The 21,019-nt window shown below is 32.3% G+C and overlaps 2 protein-coding genes across 2 annotated transcripts; one reads left to right on the plus strand and one right to left on the minus strand.

Moving 5' to 3' along the window:
- The first annotated feature begins 322 nt into the window (after positions 1-322).
- Positions 323-1,463, plus strand: LOC145052678 (uncharacterized). The gene is made up of 2 exons (XM_079000537.1): positions 323-801; positions 1,001-1,463. The coding sequence occupies exons 1-2, from the start codon at positions 323-325 to the stop codon at positions 1,461-1,463; spliced, it is 942 nt and encodes a 313-aa protein (XP_078856663.1).
- A 16,419-nt stretch (positions 1,464-17,882) lies between these two features.
- LOC145077028 (patatin-like protein 2) lies at positions 17,883-20,810 on the minus strand. The gene is made up of 7 exons (XM_079022836.1): positions 20,618-20,810; positions 20,338-20,519; positions 19,835-20,027; positions 19,156-19,320; positions 18,728-19,075; positions 18,464-18,636; positions 17,883-18,351 (listed from the first exon to the last, which is right to left on the minus strand). Exons 1-7 carry the CDS (start codon positions 20,756-20,758, stop codon positions 18,168-18,170), a joined length of 1,386 nt encoding a protein of 461 aa, XP_078878962.1. The 5' UTR covers positions 20,759-20,810; the 3' UTR covers positions 17,883-18,167.
- Between the last annotated feature and the right edge of the window lie 209 nt (positions 20,811-21,019).

Raw genomic sequence — 21,019 nt, forward strand, 5'->3', positions numbered from 1 at the left:
GTGAATTGTTTTGGGGAAGTGAAAGATAGATTTTTTATTGTTGAATTGATGAAAGAAGTCATCAATGAAATTGGTCATGAAAATGTTGTGCAAATCATTATTGACAATGCAACAAATTGTAAGGCGGCTAGAGAGATTATAGAGAGTCAGTTTCCTCACATCTATTGGACACCATGTGTTGTTCACGGTTAATCTTGCTTTGAAGAACATTTGTTCACCAAGGAATGTAGACACAAATGAACTAACATATGAACAGTGCAGCTGGATAAAAGAAGTTCACGAAGAGGCGTTTGCAATAAAAAATTTCATCTTGAACCATAACATGAGACTCTCGATTTTCACCAAGTTTACTCCTCTTAGGCTGCTTTCTGTTGCTGACACTCGCTTTGCCTCCATCATTGTGATGCTTAAGAGATTGAAACTTATCAAAAGGGGTATTCAAGCTATGGTCATAAGTGAAGAATGGTCTTCTTATAGATTAGATGACACTGAGAAAGCAAACTTTGTGAAAGAATATATTTTGAGTGATGATTGGTGGGACAAAGTAGCATATATTCTTAGTTTCACTGGACCTATAGATGAGATGATTAGAGTTTGTGACACTGACAAGCCATGTTTACACTTGGTGTATGAGATGTGGGATTCTATGATTGAGAAAGTGAAGATTGAGATCTACAAGAAAGAAAAACGTCCGACATCTCAAATAAGTTGTTTTTATGACGTTATGCATCGTATTTTAGTGGCTCGATGGGCGAAAAATAACACTCCCCTACATTGTTTAGCTCACTCTTTACATCCAAGGTATAAGATTTTAAATTATACACTTGATTTCTATTATATATATATATATATATATATATATATATATATATATATATTATGCTTTAACTTTTGGATGTTGTAGATATTATAGTGATGCATGGTTAATGGAGGATTCTACAACATGTGCTCCACATAGCGATGGAGAAATTTCACAAGAAAGGATGAAGTGTTTTTGAAGGTTGTTTCCTAATGATGATGAGTATAGCAGAGTCCTTGATGAATATGCAATGTTTTCAATGAAGAATGGTCATTTTGAAGATTTAACAAGCATTTCAAAGATGGCTACTATGGAACCCAAGAATTGGTGGGTTAACTTTGGTGCTCAAACTCCTTTTCTCCAAACTTTGGCTTTTAGATTACTTGGACAACCTAGTTCTTCTTCTTGTGCTGAGCATAATTGGAGTATTTATGCATTTATTCACTCGCTTAAAAGGAACAAGTTGACTACAAGTCGTGCTCAAGACTTGGTTTACATCCACAATAATCTCCGAATTTTGTCAAGGACTCTGAAAGATGATGTAAAGATGTGGGATGTGGGTGGAGATGCTTTTGATTCAATGGAAGATGTCGGGTTTTTGGAGGTTGCAGATCTCTCACTAGATGAACCGGATTTTGAAAATGATTTGATTATTGATAATTAGTTACTTTTGAAATATTTAGTATTTTTGGAGTTTAAACTTTACATATTTTGGAATTTCTTTTATATATATATATATATATATATATATATATATACACACACACACGCATATTTTTATATTGCCGTATTTATGCCGTATCCGTATCTTGAATTTTTGACTTTTGCCACTTCCCGTTTCCGTTCCGTATCCGTTTCCGTGCAACCTAGCCTGACTTCAATTCCAATACTTTTATTTCACTGTAAGGGTGGCTGCGATGTCCAGTCGTTCCGGCTCTGCATGTTGTAAGGCTGCTACCAATGATGGCGGTGCTGGTGTTGGTGGTGGAGGAATGGATATGATGATTGGAGGTAGAAAGGAAATATGTGGTGTTTTTCAGTGATTTTAGTTATAAACTTCTGACTTTTTCTACCTTCATCTAACTCAATCATCACTCTGTGCTTTTAGTTTATAGTTTCAACTTTCAAGATAAATCATATAGATTTACAACATTTGGAGCTCATCAACCAAAATTTCATCCAAATTCTGCAAATAAATCCGAATTCTTAGAAGTGTAGGTACATTTTTTTCGCTATTTATGAATTTTTGCACTGTATGATTTCATTACAGAAGGATTTTTCACATTAAAATTCTCATATGCTACGTGTTACTAATTATTCCTTGGGATATCCCTCTTAAATGTAATTGTATTGAGAAAATATGTGTGCTGAAATTGCAATAAGGTATTACATTCAAATGTCAAATAAACTGTTTAATTCAATTCTCATTTTTTCTGCAGAAGTTATCCTTCTCAGATGCAATCATTTATGCAAATTTATGTGCAACGAGCTCAGGTTCCTGGAGCTATTATCACTGATGGTGTGTATGCTTCAACCTAAACTACTATTAATTATGACTATTTTAGTTGAATTCTGTTTGTTCCTTGATATTGATTCTAAACTATTTAGTTTCTTATTCTTATGTATCCTCATAAAAGGTGGTTTTCCAACTGCAATAGCATTTGATTTGATCCAATCTATTTTCTTGCTTTTTAGATGGTAAATTAAAGAATCTACTTCAATTCTTTGATATTCTAAAAGCTGGATTGTATCTGTGTCTGTATGTGTAGGAATTTGGAAACATTGAGTCTCCAGTGTACTCTAGGCCTCGCCATTTTTTTGCAACAATGTATAGCAAGTGTTCTTCATATACCCGATCTCATTACTTACTTTCCACATTATAATGTTTTAATCTTATGTTTTTCAGTTTTAAATGTTAAGATTATGCACAAAGTGGATGTGGTAAGTATGGGCGTTGGAGCTTTAAAGCTTACAGGATACCTTATGGAACAAATACAGCAGAGAAATCTTAATTTTTCCTCATTATACACAGTACTCATGTTGAAAGAGGTATATACATATATTCTATGACTGTTTTAAAAGGGCATTTAGGGTATTTTGCTAAAAACCGGAGATTGTTGATGGTAACGTGTCTGACTTTTATGAGGGAGAAGCAAAAGGATAAGGAGGAGGGGGTGATAGTGCCATGGTGGAAGCTTTTTTCTGGTGGAAGATGGTGGTGGTAGTTAGTGGCGGAAGAGGAGAGAGGAAAACGGGTATAGCATATAGAACATTGTAATTTGATTCTTTGTAAAATTACCACCATTTAACATTATATTTTATTTTCTTATAGCAACATGGGAAAAATTAGAGCCAATATATGTAAAATATTGTAAAGTTTGTTGTTATTTTCTGTTTTTTATAAAAAACTGTGAAATACCCTTGCAACTTCAACGCCCGCAACGCGGGATTCTTTCCTAGTTATTATTATTTTTGGAAAATGAATTAATGAAAATGCTCAAAGAATTATCCAATTACGTCTTTGTGTTTATAAATTAACTCGATTATAGGCTTTTGGATGGTTTATGGAGAAACACATGTACAGTTTTCAAGTTATCAATGATGTTTTTTATATTCAACTGAAAATAACTTTTTTTAATAGCTATATTGTCTTATCTTTTTTCTTGAAGTAAAATAATCATGAAACATATTGGAACTTTATTCCTTTGAATATATGTTTGAATTTATAAGAACGACGTAAAAATCTTTATATTTTTGAATTAATTTAATTATCTTTTTTTTTATAAGCATGTTCACGACAACACCTTTGAATTAATTCCTTTTTCGTTTTTTCTAAATCCATGTATGTCTTGTTGTTTGGTTACAAGACTATACAATAGTGGATTATTACATCATCTCTTTAATTTTGTAATATTATTGGATTATTGTTGCATCATAAGACTCTCGAGGTTCATTAAAATTTATGTTTATTATATTTCTTTTTTCTGATTTGTTTTGCTTGATCTGTGGGTTTTATTGATCAATTCAGCTTTAAAAAATTAGGTTTCTAGATTTGGTTACCATCAAATCCTTTTTCCTTCTCTAGACATGATTCATTTCATCAACAAGTGTTCCATTCTTTAAGAATATCTTGCAGCTAATATATTCTTCTATTAGAATAAATTATGGAAAGTATTATATTTTGGTAGAAAGTATTATATCTGACCATGTGGTATGCGTTCTATTAGAATTACTAAAATTTGTTTTATTACTTGTCATATAAAGGCATTCTAAAATAATGTTATTATTGCATAATTTGATTTCATAATAGTTATTCCCATGGAATGTGAAGGGAACATGATGATATTTTGGTAGAAAGTATTATATCTTGTAGCTAATGTATTCTTCTAGTAGAATAAATTATGGAAAGTATTATATTTTGGTAGAAAATATTATATCTGACCATGTGGTATGCGTTCTATTAGAATTACTAAAATTTGTTTTATTACTTGTCATATAAAGGCATTCTAAAATAATGTTATTATTGCATAATTTGATTTCATAACAGTTATTCCCATGGAATGTGAAGGGAACATGATGATAAGGACATGAAGGTTGGATGATCTTGTGTGTATTGGAGATGAACAATGGTCACCAAAAAAAGCATTACTCATCATAATATTTTGGCAAAACAATCTACAATAGAATGATAAGACCATATGTAATATTATATATTATGGTAGAATAATCTACAAGTTGTGTTTCGTTTTTTTATTAATGATTTTTTCATTATGATATAATAGAATATAAAGTTATTTGTTTTTCTAAGAATGTGATAGAAAAAGTTTAACTTGTATCCAAAAACTTGTTGTTCTTCGAGAAATAAGTCTTTTTATTAGTTTATAACTTGCATTTTCATACAATATCATTATAAAAGAATGACATTCTGACAGAATAAAACCGGGTATGAATAAAAATTATGTTAGAATTATTTAAATTGAATTAAATTAAAAAAATCAAAATTCAAATTTAAGATAATAAAAAATCCTTTAAAATCCGAAAATTCATTTTTTTAAATTTGTGTTTCCTAATTTGAAAGTAATGGAAATATACAATTTTACTTTTTTTTTTTGAATGAAATGGTATTATTCTATTTCTTTTTTAATTTAATAATATGGATATGTGACTTTCTTAAAATAACTTAAATGATTATTCCACAATCATTCCAACATCCACACAATAATTAGTTAGAATACAATAACCTAAACCTATATATATATATATATATATATATATATATATATATATATATATATATATACATAGAGATCACAAAACTTTTTTTTTTCACTTGTCCATATTAAAAAATCGCAACTTTTTTTTTTTTTTTAAAATTCACTGAAAAAAAATAAAAATTCGATTTTTTTTTGTTTGTTTTTTTTTTCAAAAAAGAATTCAGCGAATTTTTTAAAAAAAGGTGCGATTTCTTAATATATAAAGTCTAAAAGAAGTTTTGTGATCTCTAAGTATTTTTTTATGAATTTTTATGAATTTTTGGGTTTTTTGTTTTCCATAGAACCTAAACCTATATATATATATATATATATATATATATATATATATATATATATATATATATATATATATATATGAGCTGCTTTTTTATGGCTAAAGATTTGTATTCAAAGAGATTGAGAAAAAGATTCAGAAAATTCAGTACAAATAAAAGCTAGCTACAGCTTACCAACTAGTTTTGCAAACTATATCTACCATAATAAATGAAAATGTTATTGCCACTTGTCATTCTCTCAATTATTTGGCCACATGTCATTTTATCATAATTTTGAAATATATTTATTTTCCACTTGTCAATTACTTTATTATTCAATTTCCACTATATCATTAATTTAGTTTCCATAAATAAAACCTACTATAGTAGTTATTAATTTCAAATTTCAAATTTCAAATTTGAAATTTCAATTTCAATTTCAAATAAATTTACACTTTAAACATTTGTATTTAACATTTTATTATAATAAATCTTTTAGTACACGGGTCTAACAATTAAACACATAATTTTAATTAATTTATTTTTTGCATGTTTTTTTTCTTCATAATTTTCATTTATTTCATATTTCAAATTTAAATAAAATTTTCATTTAATCGCTCATGTTTAACATTATGTTTTAATTAACCCGTATAATATTCGAGTTTTACAACTAGTCTTTAATATAGACAAGTGTTTGAAGAAAATAACCACAGATTAAAAGTTATCTAAGATTGATCACTACCAATACAAAATCAAGAATACTCCAAATTCTAGTTTTTTTTTTTTTTTTTTTTTTTTTTTTTTTTTTTTTATCTTTTAAATCTTTGTTAATTATAGAGAAATTGTGGGAAAAACAGAAACACAACACGTACAGAAAAAAGAAAAAAGCCGAGAAAGGATTAGCCCAATCTCCTCAGTTTAGGCCTAACGGCCCACACCATGCATCTAGTGATTTCTTTATGATTTGATTTTGGATTTCTTGTGCTTTAGTTTGTGGAAGTCGACCCAACTCTTCTTCTGCGTTCGGTTTGTTGTTGTTCTTGTTGTACGTTTATATGGACATTGTATTGCAAACTTCTCTGGTGTTGCAAATAAAAATGTCTGAAAAAAGTATCACAAATCCTACTTCCCACACCCACATTGTTTACCCTTATGTATCTCTCACCATGTATTCATGTCATCAGACCACCTGCGTGTTATATGGTTTCTCATGGAGACAAAATCGGAGCAATGGTAAAAAAATGGTCAATCAACTCGCTTTGAACATCACAAATTGGGCAAATTAAGAAGGGAATCAACACCAATCCTTCTTGTATCCATGTTTGTTCTAGCCGACACCTTGTTTAAAATCTATCTCAAATGAGATGTTTACTTTGATCGAGACTATATTCTTCCATCTAGTTGGATTGCCCCCATGATGAAAGTACTTTTGGATCAGCAAGTGATTCTTTAGGATTACAAAGCTTGTAAAATTCTGCATCAATGCTACACAAGTTATACAGTAATCCTTCGAGGTAACTACGAAGAGGACATCTACCTCTCGTTGGCTCACTTTTGATGTTGTTGCAAGGTAATGTCACTATTTTCTCTTGAAATATTTTGATAGTTTTGTTTTTCGGTTCATGAAATCGTTATTATGACAATTTCAGTATTAAGGATCCGGAAGCAAAGATAATTGATAGTCATATTTACGCTTGCGATTATTAGTTTTTATTGGAGGTCATTTTAGCATGTCTCTATGTTAACTGTTTGAAATGCACATCAAATGTTCGATGAAATGCCCGAACAATATCTTCTTTGGGTATGAACTCAAATTCAGTCTCTTTTCTTCTTAGATTTTTGTTTGGTATTGATATTAGGTGGACTAATCGTTAATATGTGCCTTTGTTCTTGAGATAATGTAGTGATGGATGTGATCAAATGAGGTTCACATAACAAAGTAAGATCTATTGGAATAAATTTGATGTAAAAGAAAAACAAAGAACACGTTGATATTGCTGATCAACCAAACACGTTGTCTGGGGCTGTGCATGGGTCGGTTTGGGTCGGTTTCGGACCCAAACCCAACCCAACCCATAAGTGGTCGGTTTCTGGTTTTCAGAACCCAATAGGATCGGTTTCTGGTCGGTTCGGTTTCTCGGGTTCTGAGGTCGGTTTGGGCGGTTTTTCGGTTTCTCGGGTTTAACCCATACATTCACGGGTTCTGGGTTTAAACCCATGGGTTTTGGGTTTTAACCCATTTTCCATAAATGAAGCAACAAGTTAAATACTTCAAAAAACACCAAATTTAAGTTAAATACTTCAAAAAACATGAGTCTTACAACAAATAGTCTATTACAAGTTACAACCAAAAAACAATCAAGTATGGGTCGGTTTCTTGGGTTGGATGGGTCGGTTTCTTAGGGCGGTTTGTCGGTTTTAAGTATGGGTCGGTTTCTGGGTAAAAACCGAAACCGAACCCGATTTTTCGGTTTTTAAAAAATTCAAACCCTAACCGTCGGTTTTGCTTCGGTTTCGGTGTCGTCAGTTTTAATCGGTTTCTCGGTTTGGGTTTGCTCACCCCTACACGTTGATATTGCAGACCCTACTAGAATATCTCAACAACTTGATCCACAAAGTGTGGGGGTTGATTACCATAAACTTCTTCCACTATTTATGAGCTGCAAGTGCCAAAATTACTTGAACCATCTCAAACAACTGGAGGAGTTTAAATGAAAAGTTGGAAAATTGAGGTGGGGAGTTTATGTAACAACATGGATCCACCCATGTCATTAGTGCCTTTTTTTTTATATATTATAAATAACTAGAAATTGCCCTCTTCCTGCTTCGCAGGCAAGGTTTTGCTTACTATGTTCTAGTCATACAAATGGAAAGTACTATTATAAATCGTTTTATCATTTTGTGTGCACTGTTTGGGGGGATCAAACTTGCCCACGTAGGAAAGTGTAGGACCAAACCTGCAATATTTCTATTAGGTAGAGACTATTTTTGTAACTTTTGTAAACATATAGACCGTTTCTGTAAAAAAAATACACAATGACATTTTCTGTAAATTATTGGCAAATTTTTTGTAATTTAGTTTCTATACAGGGGCCAAACCTGCCAACATACAAAAATCTTAGACATCTGGACTGTTTTTGAAAAAAAAAATGGAAGACGTAACTATTCAAAAGTTACAAAATGTAAAATATTTGTTGTCTTATACCCGTTTCTCTCTAAGATCTCCAACTTTTCTGGTAAATGTAGACTAAAAAGGAGGAATAGATCGGCAAACCCCAAATTAAAAAGAAAGAACTTTGTCGACGTAGCCCTAAATCATCATCGCCATATTAAGTGTCAAAAACAAACCCTAGATAGCCACTGTATCCTTTCATCTTTTCTGATGTACATCTGGAAGAGTCATAGTCACCACCATCGTAGAAACACATAACCACTACCTTATATCTATATGCTTTTGAACAGAGGTGGCGATAGTTAGGGTTTCCGACAACATTATTGTTTCAGTGCAGATCTACAATGGTGATGACGGCTCATAACCCAAGTGATTTCAGTGTCAATCTATGGTGGTGAAGGCGGCTCTGCAAAGTCAACCTTCTCCGGTGAGGTGGTGGCCTCAAACGTTGCTGGAAGTGAGGGAGTTAGCTAGACACAATCAGCCCTTATTTAAGGATATTCTACAACCCCATAATTATATCAAGCAAAAGTGATGGTTTTGGAAGAAGAATATTTTATGATGATAGTGGACACGAAGGAGATAAAGTAGTTTGGGTAGCAAACAAAAAACAATCCGAGCACAGATGTTAACAGAAAGCTCACGATAAATATACACGAAAAGTTGTGCATTTTATCTGTTGTTGATCTCTTCAATCCTTCTCCATTAATAGCACTCAACGCAAGTGTTACACTCTAGGATACTGGAATTTGGTACTTAAAGAACTGCATCCAGTCGGATCCGATAAGTGGGTTTTATGGCAAAGCTTGATTACCCAACAGTAGACATGACAATGGAGCAGGTTTGGAGCGAATCGACTTTGATCCAAACTCTTTTAACAAATTTCAAAATCCGATCGAAACCCACTCTGTAACCTGCAGCAGGGTTTTGAGTAATCAAACCCATACCCTTATCCGTCGAATCAATGGAAATCCAAACCCCGCCTCATAACCCATAAGTTTTTTGCATAATCAAACACATATTACTTAATTCTTAAAATAACATTTCTTAAATAAGACATTGTATACTATATCTCAATACTTAAAATAACATTTTTTTTTAATAAATCAAAAGTTGATATAGAAAACAACATTACATACTCGAAGAATTTCAATTGAAATTAAAAATCACTATTGCAACAACTTTCAATTGATTTATGATTGTCGATTGCAGTGATAACGAATAGCAATTTGAAACCTTTTTTTCAATTAATATATTATTTTATTGATTTATAAATGGAATTGGCGATTTCTTGATGTATATAAATTGGATGACAGTATGATTCTTGGTATAAGTCTATAAGTTTAGAAGTTGACTTCTTGAGTCCCAGATGAAAGTGGTTTTCCTTTGGCCTTTTCCCTTTTGGACTTTCGATTGGAATTAAAAATAAACATTAAGTAGTTATGTAATTAAAATTAAACATTAAGTAGTTATGGGGCAGGTTATAAACGGAGAACGGTGATGATTCGTTCCCGACCATTTAGGGTTAGCAGGTATGAGTTGTTAACGGGTAAACGAATCAAATACTACGCTCCAAGCCCATATATTTCTTATGAGTTTGGATCGGATCAATTCAAAACCCGCTCTATTGTCAGGTCTACCGAACAGAACAGAGACAATTCTGACTGGGATGAAGTTGGGAAGTCTCAAACCCATGTTTCTTAGTTAATAAATAACTTTTTCATTTTTAAATATTAAAACCAGAAACGGAATGTTACAAATTTAAACCCTAATTCAAGTGGCAACTGAATCGAAATTAAATGTTTGGTTGAATCACAATTAAGAATTACTTGATAGAAACACACAAATAACACCAAATCAAATCATTAAACGCATAAAAGTTCAAAGTCATTGCAGAACTGGACATGGCTAAAACATAATCAAAGTAGGTTCTAGGTTTAAAAGACAAAATCGTAAATGGGTTTGCCAAAAAAATAATCGGATTGACCCGTGACCCGTCTATGATTTTAATAAAAAAAGTTATATATTTTTTAAATGTTTTAATACATACAAAAATGAATTCCATGCCGTTCACATAAATAAATAATAGGATAACAAACCAACATGATTATATATATATATATATATATATATATATATATATATATATATATATATATATATATATATATATATATATATATTCCATTTTTCGTTTTTTACATATTGTTATTAACAATTACAAATATCATTTATTATTTATGTACAAAATCACATTTTCACTATCATTTAAAAATTATCCATGTCTGCTTTTTTTGTTAAACTTTTTATATTTTAACTTTAGCATTATTAGTAAGAAATATTTTTATAGTTAATTGAAAATTGTGTGTTATTGTAGCAGTGACACCAAGTTTTTTTTCTCAATTATGTCATTATATTTACTATTTTGTTGTAATGTCAACCAATTGACCGATTCATAATATGTTATTATGGTTTAGAAGTTTGATTTAGAAGCTCGATTTATACAACACATAAACAAATGTCGGTCCAATGGTTCAAACTCACTTACAAGTCAGCGAAAAGGGCATGGTCACCATTTCAGGAGATGCTATTATGGTTTAGATACTCAATTTGTACAACAAGTAAATGAAGACCCCTACAAGGTCGATCTAAGACCCCATACAATGTCAATTTGTACAACAAATACATGAATACCCCTATAAATGAAGATCCATACAAACGTGTTTCTAAACCAATTACCATCAATCTAACAGGATAACAAATAAATAACATGGCAATATTGTGATGTGTCACACCCCCAAACCAAGGATGGCGGAAACGTCCGGGGGTGGAGGACTTCATGTATAGTATCACAACAAGAGTATAATAGTGCTCAAAGTAAACACAACCAACATAAATATAATTGAAAAAGTTACACCATAATATAAGTTTACATGTTTCTAAATCAATTACATTATGTTGACAAAAAAATGAAATGTTTGACGCCATAGCGTCCCATCCTCAAAAGCAGCTGATTACCTAATTTACTGATTTCCTGAGAATACAAGTAGTTTTGAAAGAGTGTCAACAATTAAGTTGGTGAGTTCATAAGTTTTTGAATGAAATGTTGAAATCCTTTCTTTGTAAAAGTATTGTTTACTACAGAAAAATCCAATATCTTCCTTTCAAAATGTATTGTAGCCTTGAATGTCAAAGACCGAAATGTACTAGTGTTTTCTATACTAATAGCAGTATATGCAAGTTTAAATCGACATAAACTCGTGTAAGTGTTAGAAAACCTCGTAAATCCTATGTTTTGTTAATACCCCATGTGAGTTATTATAACCATACTATGACCTAGTCGGCCTTTTATACGACGTTCTTCAGGCGTCAGAATGTTAATGACACTTGTCACCCCTGGCCTGCCGGCCGAGCTGTTGCAAGCAGCTTGGGTGCGGGTTTGTCAGACCCAATATAGATCTATACACAACTATCACGCTCTCCCTACAAGAGACTCTGGTTACAATTACATTACAATTACAGGACTTTTAATGCGCTACTTTAGAAGTAACGTGAAGCGAATGTCTCACAAGTTTATTCATTAATAGATTTACATAAAGTGAACTGAAAACTCCATTTTTGTAGAAAATAACCTTTCGTGGTGTGATGCAAATGAAACATAACTATACTTACTATAGTTTATCATAATTGTTTGTAATATATATGAAATATAAACTATACCTATTATAGTTTATCAAAATGTTTGTAACGTATAGCAAACCTTTTCTGTGTAAGTAGAATGTATAGCAAAACATAACTATATCTATTATGCTTCAGCATGTATTATTTGTAATGATAAAGGACTCTTACAATTTAGTGAATATTTTCTGTTATATAATTATATCACAACAGAAAACACATGTAAAATATGAAGTCATCAAGATTAACACTTTGCTCAACATGTTACAAAGTGTTATGAAAGTTGTAAGCTGTTAAACTCGTTTTTTTAATATTTCTGCACTGATTTAGAAAAATCACAAAAAAATTACAGTAAGTCGAAAATTGAATCCGTAAACTCTAAGAGTTTAGAAAATGTGTCTAGTTTGTTCATAAATTTTATCATGATTTTTAGAATTCTCTAACTGGTGTGAAAATGTTCATATTCACAGACTGGTCCAAATTTGTAGCTATAGTGATAGGCAGTTTTGTAAAAATCACCATAAATTGTAGAAAAATCGTGTGAATATGTGAAAGTAGTCATTTTAAAGGTATAAACCTGAACTATTTGCATCTAGTACAGTTTTGAAAACAAAAATGTTTAAGGTGTCCAAAACAGTCTGTGAATGGAACTAAACTTTCCCGTGGAAAGCTGATGTTTGAGTTTTGTTAAGTTTTTAGTAATTTAACTTGTATTCACCCCCTAAAACTTGAAGAAAGTAAGAAAATGCGGGGGTATGAACTCACCTTGAGTGATCTCTTAGGATAGATGGTGAAGAGAAGAAGTTTCCAAGTCAAGAACACTTGGGAGATGCTTGAAGATTCGAAGATTCTATGAACAAATATGATGGTATTTGTGTAAGGAATCCATGATTTGAGTGAAAGGATGTAAGATAATCAAGTGTAGGATGAATTTACTTACCAAAATTGGAGGATAATGCTCAAGAACAACCTTCAATTTCGAGTTTAGAGAGAGAAAGTGAGAGAGAGAAATGGGTTTGCTTTTTGGTGAAAGAGTAAGTAATGTGGTAGGAGAGGTAAGGTTTTCCAGCCCTTGCTCAAGATCATATGCTGGAGAAAGAGGGTGAGAGAACAAATACTTGACTAGGTAGGGATGAATAGTGACAAAGGATGGTCATAAAGTGGTGTGGGAAGATAGCTTGTGTCATAACTTTAAGGGAAAGTCAACACTTCACCTCAATATCTTACCCACTAGATATTATTCTTAGACTTAGATTTTCCCCCCAAAAATGATTAAAATATGATTATATAGGGTCTCATATGCCAAAATACGAGTTTGGGTGAAAATCCAGCGTTAAAATCACAAAAAACGAGCTTAAAACGAAGTCGGGGTCGAAAACCGGGAAATAAGGGTGAAGCTGTGAGGTTCGGTCCTTTAGAACCGAGAGGGAAGGTTCGGTCCGAAATTGCTGACAGGATCCAGAAGCGAAGGCGAAGGCTGATGCGGAGCGAGCTTCGGGTTCGGTCTCGGTGGTTCGGTTCGCTCGGAGCAGCTTCGGCTCGTCAGGGTCTCGGTCCGAAAGGGACCTTCGACTTCGGTCCTAAGTAGCTGAATTCGGTCCTAATGAGGTGTTTCGGTCTTAGCAGGGTTTGCCTCTAAGAGGTTCGCTTCTAAGAGGTTCTCCTCTAAGAGGTTCGCCTCTAAGAGGTTCGCTTCTAAGAGGGTTCGGCCCTAAATGGCTGTTTTTCAAATAAACTTCCCGCTTCGAGTGGTTTTCAACTTAATTAAGGGTCGGGATGACTGAATGATTTTAAAAAGTTGAAAGAGATTTTGAGAGAGATTTGGGAGAAATTTGGGAGAGAGAGAGAGATAGGTTTAGAGAGACTTTAATTGTGACTTTTGTGAGTGTTTAGCCTTGAAATGCAAGGTTCGCAAGACCCGGTAATCCTTGTCATGAGTGTTATATGCCCCCGAGGGGTATGGAATAATGTTTTACCAACTAGTTTCATCACTTACCCTGATTAGGGTTTAAGAATTCTGAACATACGAACTTTCCAAGTGATAACTTCTTACTAAAATAGCGAGTTGTACAATAGTAACATAATGTAAACCCTAATATACAAGGGTTAGTTAAGTTGACCGGTTTGATTTGTTGACTTTATTTGACTTTGACTTGACTAGAAATCGACGGTTGTCACATGATGTGGAAGCCACGTAAGATCTTATGTGGTAGGATTAAGTTTCAAATATATGGTTTGAATCTAACCAAATTTCACATATCTTTTTAGATCAATTTAGTGGTTCAAAGTCACTTAAAAGTTATCGAAAATGGCGTACTAGCCCTTTTAGGTGAAACTTTTTATTATAATGTTTAATGTTTAATTTATGTTATAATATTTCTTCACAATGACATCTAAAGGTCAATCTAGTGGTTCAAATTCACTTAAAATTCAGTGAAAAGGGTGTACTTACCCTTTCAGAAGATGCTATTGTGGTTTAGAAGCTCAATTTGTACAATAAGTAAATGAAGACCCCTACAATGTCGATTTAGAAGATGCTTACTGAGTTTGAACCACTAAATCAACATTGTAGGGGTCTTCATTTACCAGTTGTACAAATCAAGATTCTAAACCATAATAACATCTCCTGAAAGGATAACTATACCCTTTTCGCTAACTTGTAAGTGAGTATGGGCCATTTGATCGACCTTCATTTATTTGTTGTACAAATCGAACTTCTAAACCACAATAACATCTCCTAAGTCGGTCAATTGGTTGACATTGCAACAAAATTTTAAATGTAATGAAACAATTAAGAGAAAAAACTCGATGTCAAAATCGAAATTTATGTAGTAATATAGTGACTTTCTTGCAAATTTAAACTCGATATCAAAATCAAAATTTTAGTAAACTTAGTGACTTTATTTCAATTCGGGAAAAGTGGTTACCTATAGTCAGTGTTGTAAAACTCGCCGAATCGGCCGATTACTCCTTCGAGTATTCGCTACTCGGCCCCTTACCGAGGCAAGTTGCAAAATCCCGAGTACTCCCCAATCGGTCCCTTTCTGAATTGAGCAATGTTGTAAAACCCGTTCAACTCGGTGATTAATATGTATAATATAATTAATGATTTATTATTTAACACACTCACATGTGATTATTACTACATATATATTTTAAATTTTCAGTAATTATTCACGAAGTGAGACCATTATGTGTTTTTCAGTTTTTGTGTATTCACATGTATCTAATTTTGTTATATATTTCTATCAACTTATGAATTTAACTTATGATTTTGACATATATAATGTCCCTAAAAATATTTCTACATGAATTACCGAATCCGAGTACTCCCGAGTACTTGCTACTCGGTAGTCGGCCGAGCAGGTACCGAGTAACGAGTTCTACAACCTTGCATATAGAACAGGAAGAACTAGTCAGTCATTTGGTTGATATTGCTACAAAATTATAAATATAATAACATAGATGTGAAAAAAAATAACTCAGTGTCAAAATCGAAACTTTATGGTAATATAATGACTTTTTTGAAATTTGCCCAAAAGAATACAATGCTAATAAGGTCTTTAGAAATATTTTTATAGTTAACTGAATACCGAATCTAACTCACGAACCTGAATCTGTCCCGTTAACCTGTGACCCATATTAATAAACAGGTTGACTGGTCGTATATGGATTTATGTTCCAAACACTTCAACCTATGACCTGTATAGTTAAATGGGTGGTGTCGAGATGAACAAGGCACGATTGTCAGGCTTATCCACATCCATCCATGCTTCCTTTTAAACATGAAAAATCAACAAAGAATGACATAGATCACGATATTCCACCAAAATCATAAAATGTTCCAAACATAACTTAAACAGTAAATTACACGAATGGTCCCCATGGTCTTGCGTAATTTGCGCGTTTGATCTCCACTTATTTTTTTAACTCGGAAGATCCCTATTATTTTTTTTTATGCGATTGGTCCCTATCTTACCTAAAAAAAACTATTTTGCCCTATATTTTTTAATTTATTTAAATAAACACACCCCAACCTCACCCCTCACCTTACCTTACCTACCCTACTATTTTTCTCTATTTAAGTAATAGTCTTTTTGGTAAGCCAGAGACCAAGCGTGTAACAAAAACAGATAGTAAGGACCAAACGCCTAACAAAAACAAATAGTAAGGACCTTCCGAGTTAAAAAATTAAGTTATGGACCAAACGTACAAATTAACCCAAACCATAAGGACTATTCGTGTAATTTACTCTAACTTAAAATGAATGAATTCAATGCTAAAATGTGAGGCAATTACAATATTTAAACATGGTAAACGATGCATAGTGCATCTAAAAATATTATACTTTTGTTAGTTCAACTATGGTGAACACATATTTATTGTACATTTTCTATTTAAGAAAATACGCCAAGTGTTTTTAATTTATTATTTATATGTTTGAATTAATAGAAAAGTCAAAGTCTGGAACAATATGGTTACATCGATTAATTAAGTTTTCAACTAAACAACATAACTACGAAATTCATTTAGAATAAACCATGTAAATCCATAAACAAGAAAGAAAATCTTAGTTTGGGTTGGCCTCATATAAATTTTGAAGAGGGTGATGAAGTGCATTTGAGAGTGCTGTGTTCTTTGTGAAAGTGCAATTTGTTCTTTCTTTGACTCTTCTTGTGTAATTCTTGCTCTATTAGTATTTGGTGATCTAAGTTCTCGTATATTATTCTCCCGGTGGAGTATTCTCGCAAACCTATATACATATGAGAAATATTCAAATGAATAAAATATACATAAAATGTTTGGTATATATGTTATAAAATATATGCTAATTAAATATATTTATATGGGAAACATGAATATACTTTATTAAAGCCATCTACGCTGGTGGAATGATGGTAAGGCTCATATATGCCCATACCCAAGTTCACTCTCTTTGACTTGTTTTTTCAACAACTCTTGTCCCACTTTCACAAGATTTTCTAAGTTTTCTTGTGCTGTCAAATCCATGGAAATTAAGTCCCCACTTAAATTGTCAGCCTGATATCATTTTAATTCACTATGTCATAATATGAAATCTTGAATCTATTTAATATACAATGGAAAGGAAATATATTTACCTGAATACGAAGATAATTTTCTTGTGAATGAAGGGCTTGAAAGACAGTATAGATATGATAGTCAACGATATCGCCAATCGCATTTAAGAATGACTAGATAGAAACACACAAATAAAACCAAATCAAATCATTAAACACATAAAAAGTCAAAGTCTTTGCAGAATTGAAATATAGAGTTTTAGCGTGACATGGCTAAAAGAAAATCAAAGCAGGTTCTAGGTTTAAAAGACGAATCAAACTCATTAGTCTTGAAAAAAAATTCTAACTGCTATTTTCACCAAATACGCAGTCAAAGATCGTTTGGAGTCGTAATATCAGAATCAAGAGAGATCCATAAAAGCCCTAACTTTCGTATTTAAATGAATGAAAGAAAAGAATATGGGTCTCATACGACCCTTGTGATTTTTGAGTAGTTCCACACGACCCATATGGTCATGAAAGTGTAATACCCTCTCGTGTAAATCTTCCAAAGTACGTTGATGTGATGATAAACATCCTCATACACGTTCGTGTTAGATTAGACCACAAGCAAATGGATCACGATATTCGATATTCCACGAAAATCATAAAATGTCCCAAACATAACTTAAAATGAATAAATTCAATGAAAAATACATGGGAATTACAATATTTAAACATGGTAAACGATGTATAATGCATCTAACAATGATTCTACTTTTGCTAGTTCAACTAGGGTGAACGCATACATAGCCACGTGTTTTTAATTTATTATTTATATGCTTGGATTAACATAAACTGAAAGCGTGGAACAATACGATTACATCGATTAATTAAGTATTCAACTAAACAACATAACTATGAACTTCATTTAGAACAAACCATGTAAATCCATAAACAAGAAAGAAAATCTTAGTTTGGGTTGAGCTTAGATAAATTTGGAAGAGAGTGATGAAGTGCATTTGAGAGCGCTGGTGTTCTTTGTGAAAGTGCAATTTGTTCTTTCATCGACTCTTCTTGTGTAATTCTTCCTCTATTAGTACTTGGTGATCGAATTTCTCGTACATGCTTCTCCCTGTGGAGTATTTTCGCAAGCCTACGTACATATAAGAAATATTCAAATCAATAAAATATACAAAAAATGATTGGCATATATGTATTAAAATATATACTAATTAAATATAGTTATATGGGAAACATGAATATACTTTATTAAAGCTATCTCGTTGGTGGTATGATGGTAAGGCTCATATATGCCCGTGTCCAAGTTCACTCTCTTCACTTGTTTTTTCAACAAGTCTTGTCCCACTTTCACAAGATTTTCTAAGTTTTCTTGTGTAGCCAAATCCATGGAAGTTAAGTTCCCACTTAAAGTGTCATCCTGATACAATATACCATGTTCATTTCATTTTATTTCAATATGTTATAATATGAAATCTTGATTTTTTTTTATAATAGAATGGAAAAGTTACCTGAATACGAAGATAATTTTCTTGTGAATGAAGGGCTTGGAAGACAGCAGAGATATGATAATCAACCATATCGCCACTCGCTTGAGTAAATACATCCACCAATGGAATTGAGACACCACTACTTGCCTTAGTAAATATACCTCCCATTGAAGTTGAGCCACCACCGGCTGCCCACCCCAAAATCCCCCAACTTGATGACTCTGTAGCATCATACTTTTCTTTAAATTTTGGTGACCCAGTGCCCAATGACAATACTAGCAATCGTCCATATTCTGTTGGTTTTATTGGGAAAAAGTTTTCACCACCTCTGGTTATTTCCTTTGTTACTTCGCTTATGGCGACCAAAGTCTGAAAAAAAAAACATATTTAGCCAAAAACTTAAACCACATATATAGATGAGTAATTATTAGTGAATAAGACATATATACCGGATTGTTGGCTGCTATTGCACCATCGATAAGATTGAATTCTTTAAGTAATTTTCCTTTAGAATCTGTTGTGTTGAACGAATATGGAGGAAGATAAATTGGGGCAGCTGATGTGCCAATGCATATATCGGATAACTTAGCATTAATATTTGGGTTCTTCTTTATCTAATAAACATGAATATTAATATCGTATGGTTATCTTAAAAGGGTTAACTTGATGTAAGAGATAGAAAAAGAGTTTCATTTTGTATTATAACGTGCTGCTCTCGTATCGATCTATTAAAGCATTGCACTTTCTATCATACTTCAAAAATCTATCCATCTATAGTACTCTAATTTCAATGTTTTCTTAATAAGATATTATACTTTGAAAAAAGTCAAAACTAACCAATTAGTTCCTATGAAAATTGTTTTGTATTTAGATAAAGCTGCTATAATTGATAGATTTATTAACATATAATGTTGTAATTTGAAAATCAAAAGTAAGATGCTATAATAAATAAATCAGTGAAAGTGCATTTGTTATTTCTTTGCTTTTAACCTCTTTTGAAGACGCTGTTAAAAAAAAAAAAAAAAAAAAAAAAACTCATCCTCTTGATTTCAATGTTAACATTTTTGGGCTTGAAAACTAATAACTTGATGGTTTTAGGAGCAAAAAATGTATCGATCGATGCAATACCTGGTAGCTTGAGAAGATCATAGGTTGCAAATATTTGATGTCAAACGTTGGAATCACCACATTTGTTAATGTTTTGTTAAGTTGTTTTTCTTTCAGTGTTTCTCGAATAACTTTATGTAAGTGTTCACCATCATATTTTGGTCTCGATAGAGCTTTGATCGCCTTTTTAGCAGCAGCTAACGGATTGTGCTTGCTACACAATGTAAATTAAAAATGCAGATTTAAGACATAACCAACCAACTTTTAGGAAAATTCTCCATCCCACTTCATGAAAGACAACTCATTCTTCACACAAAAACATGTTGCAAGGCGAGAATTAACGATGTACAAAACTGGGGGCCCAATTTTTTCGATAAAAAATGGAGAATTTCAACAACCAAACACTCAAATGTTCAAGATAAAAAAAATCATTGAAATATTTTAGGACTATTTCCCATTATCGCATTATCGCTACAAGAACTGTTACAAATTAATTAAGTTGTTTTGTTGATAATAATACATACCTATCACATGGAAAGATTTTAGGACAATGTTGAAGATAAAAATCTTTAACATCCTTAGCTGCAAAAACTGGACGGTTATCTTCACCGGGAGCAGTTAACAAGGCCGTCACAAGACCACCGGTGCTTGTCCCTGCTATCACATCAAAATAATCCGCCAGTCGTGCATTCTCACCATCTAATTTCTGTCATAATTATACAACATCCGCACATTTCTTCTATGGTCATTTCAAGATAAAGAGAATAATTCAAGTAACTAAACTTAGTTATAAACGATATATACCTGTAGTTCGGTTTCCAAAAATTCAAGGATGACACTTGGAATGATGCCACGTACTCCACCTCCATCGATACTAAGAATTGTGATTAGGTTTCCATATGTTGGTGGTTGCAATGGGGATCGTTCTTCTTCTTTGAAAGACATGATGAAACAGAGAAAGAAGTAGCTAGCGGAATAATAATGAGTTTTGTAATCCGAGGTTGATGAGGTGATTTATGTTGTTTAAGGGTATTTATAATAGGATATAAGTTTCCAACTTTTGACTTTTAAAAAGTAGAAGGAAGTTGCATGGCAACTTGCAAGTTAGCTAAATGAAACAATCAAGTAATAATTATAAATAGATGTAGATATTTCTTTAAGCGAATTAATAGCTATTTTTTAAAAGTTTTAACCATAAAATAGACA

Source organism: Lactuca serriola, chromosome 1 (genome assembly GCF_051521515.1).
Source record: "Lactuca serriola cultivar US96UC23 chromosome 1, Lser_US96UC23_V15, whole genome shotgun sequence".
Taxonomy (NCBI): Eukaryota; Viridiplantae; Streptophyta; class Magnoliopsida; order Asterales; family Asteraceae; genus Lactuca; species Lactuca serriola.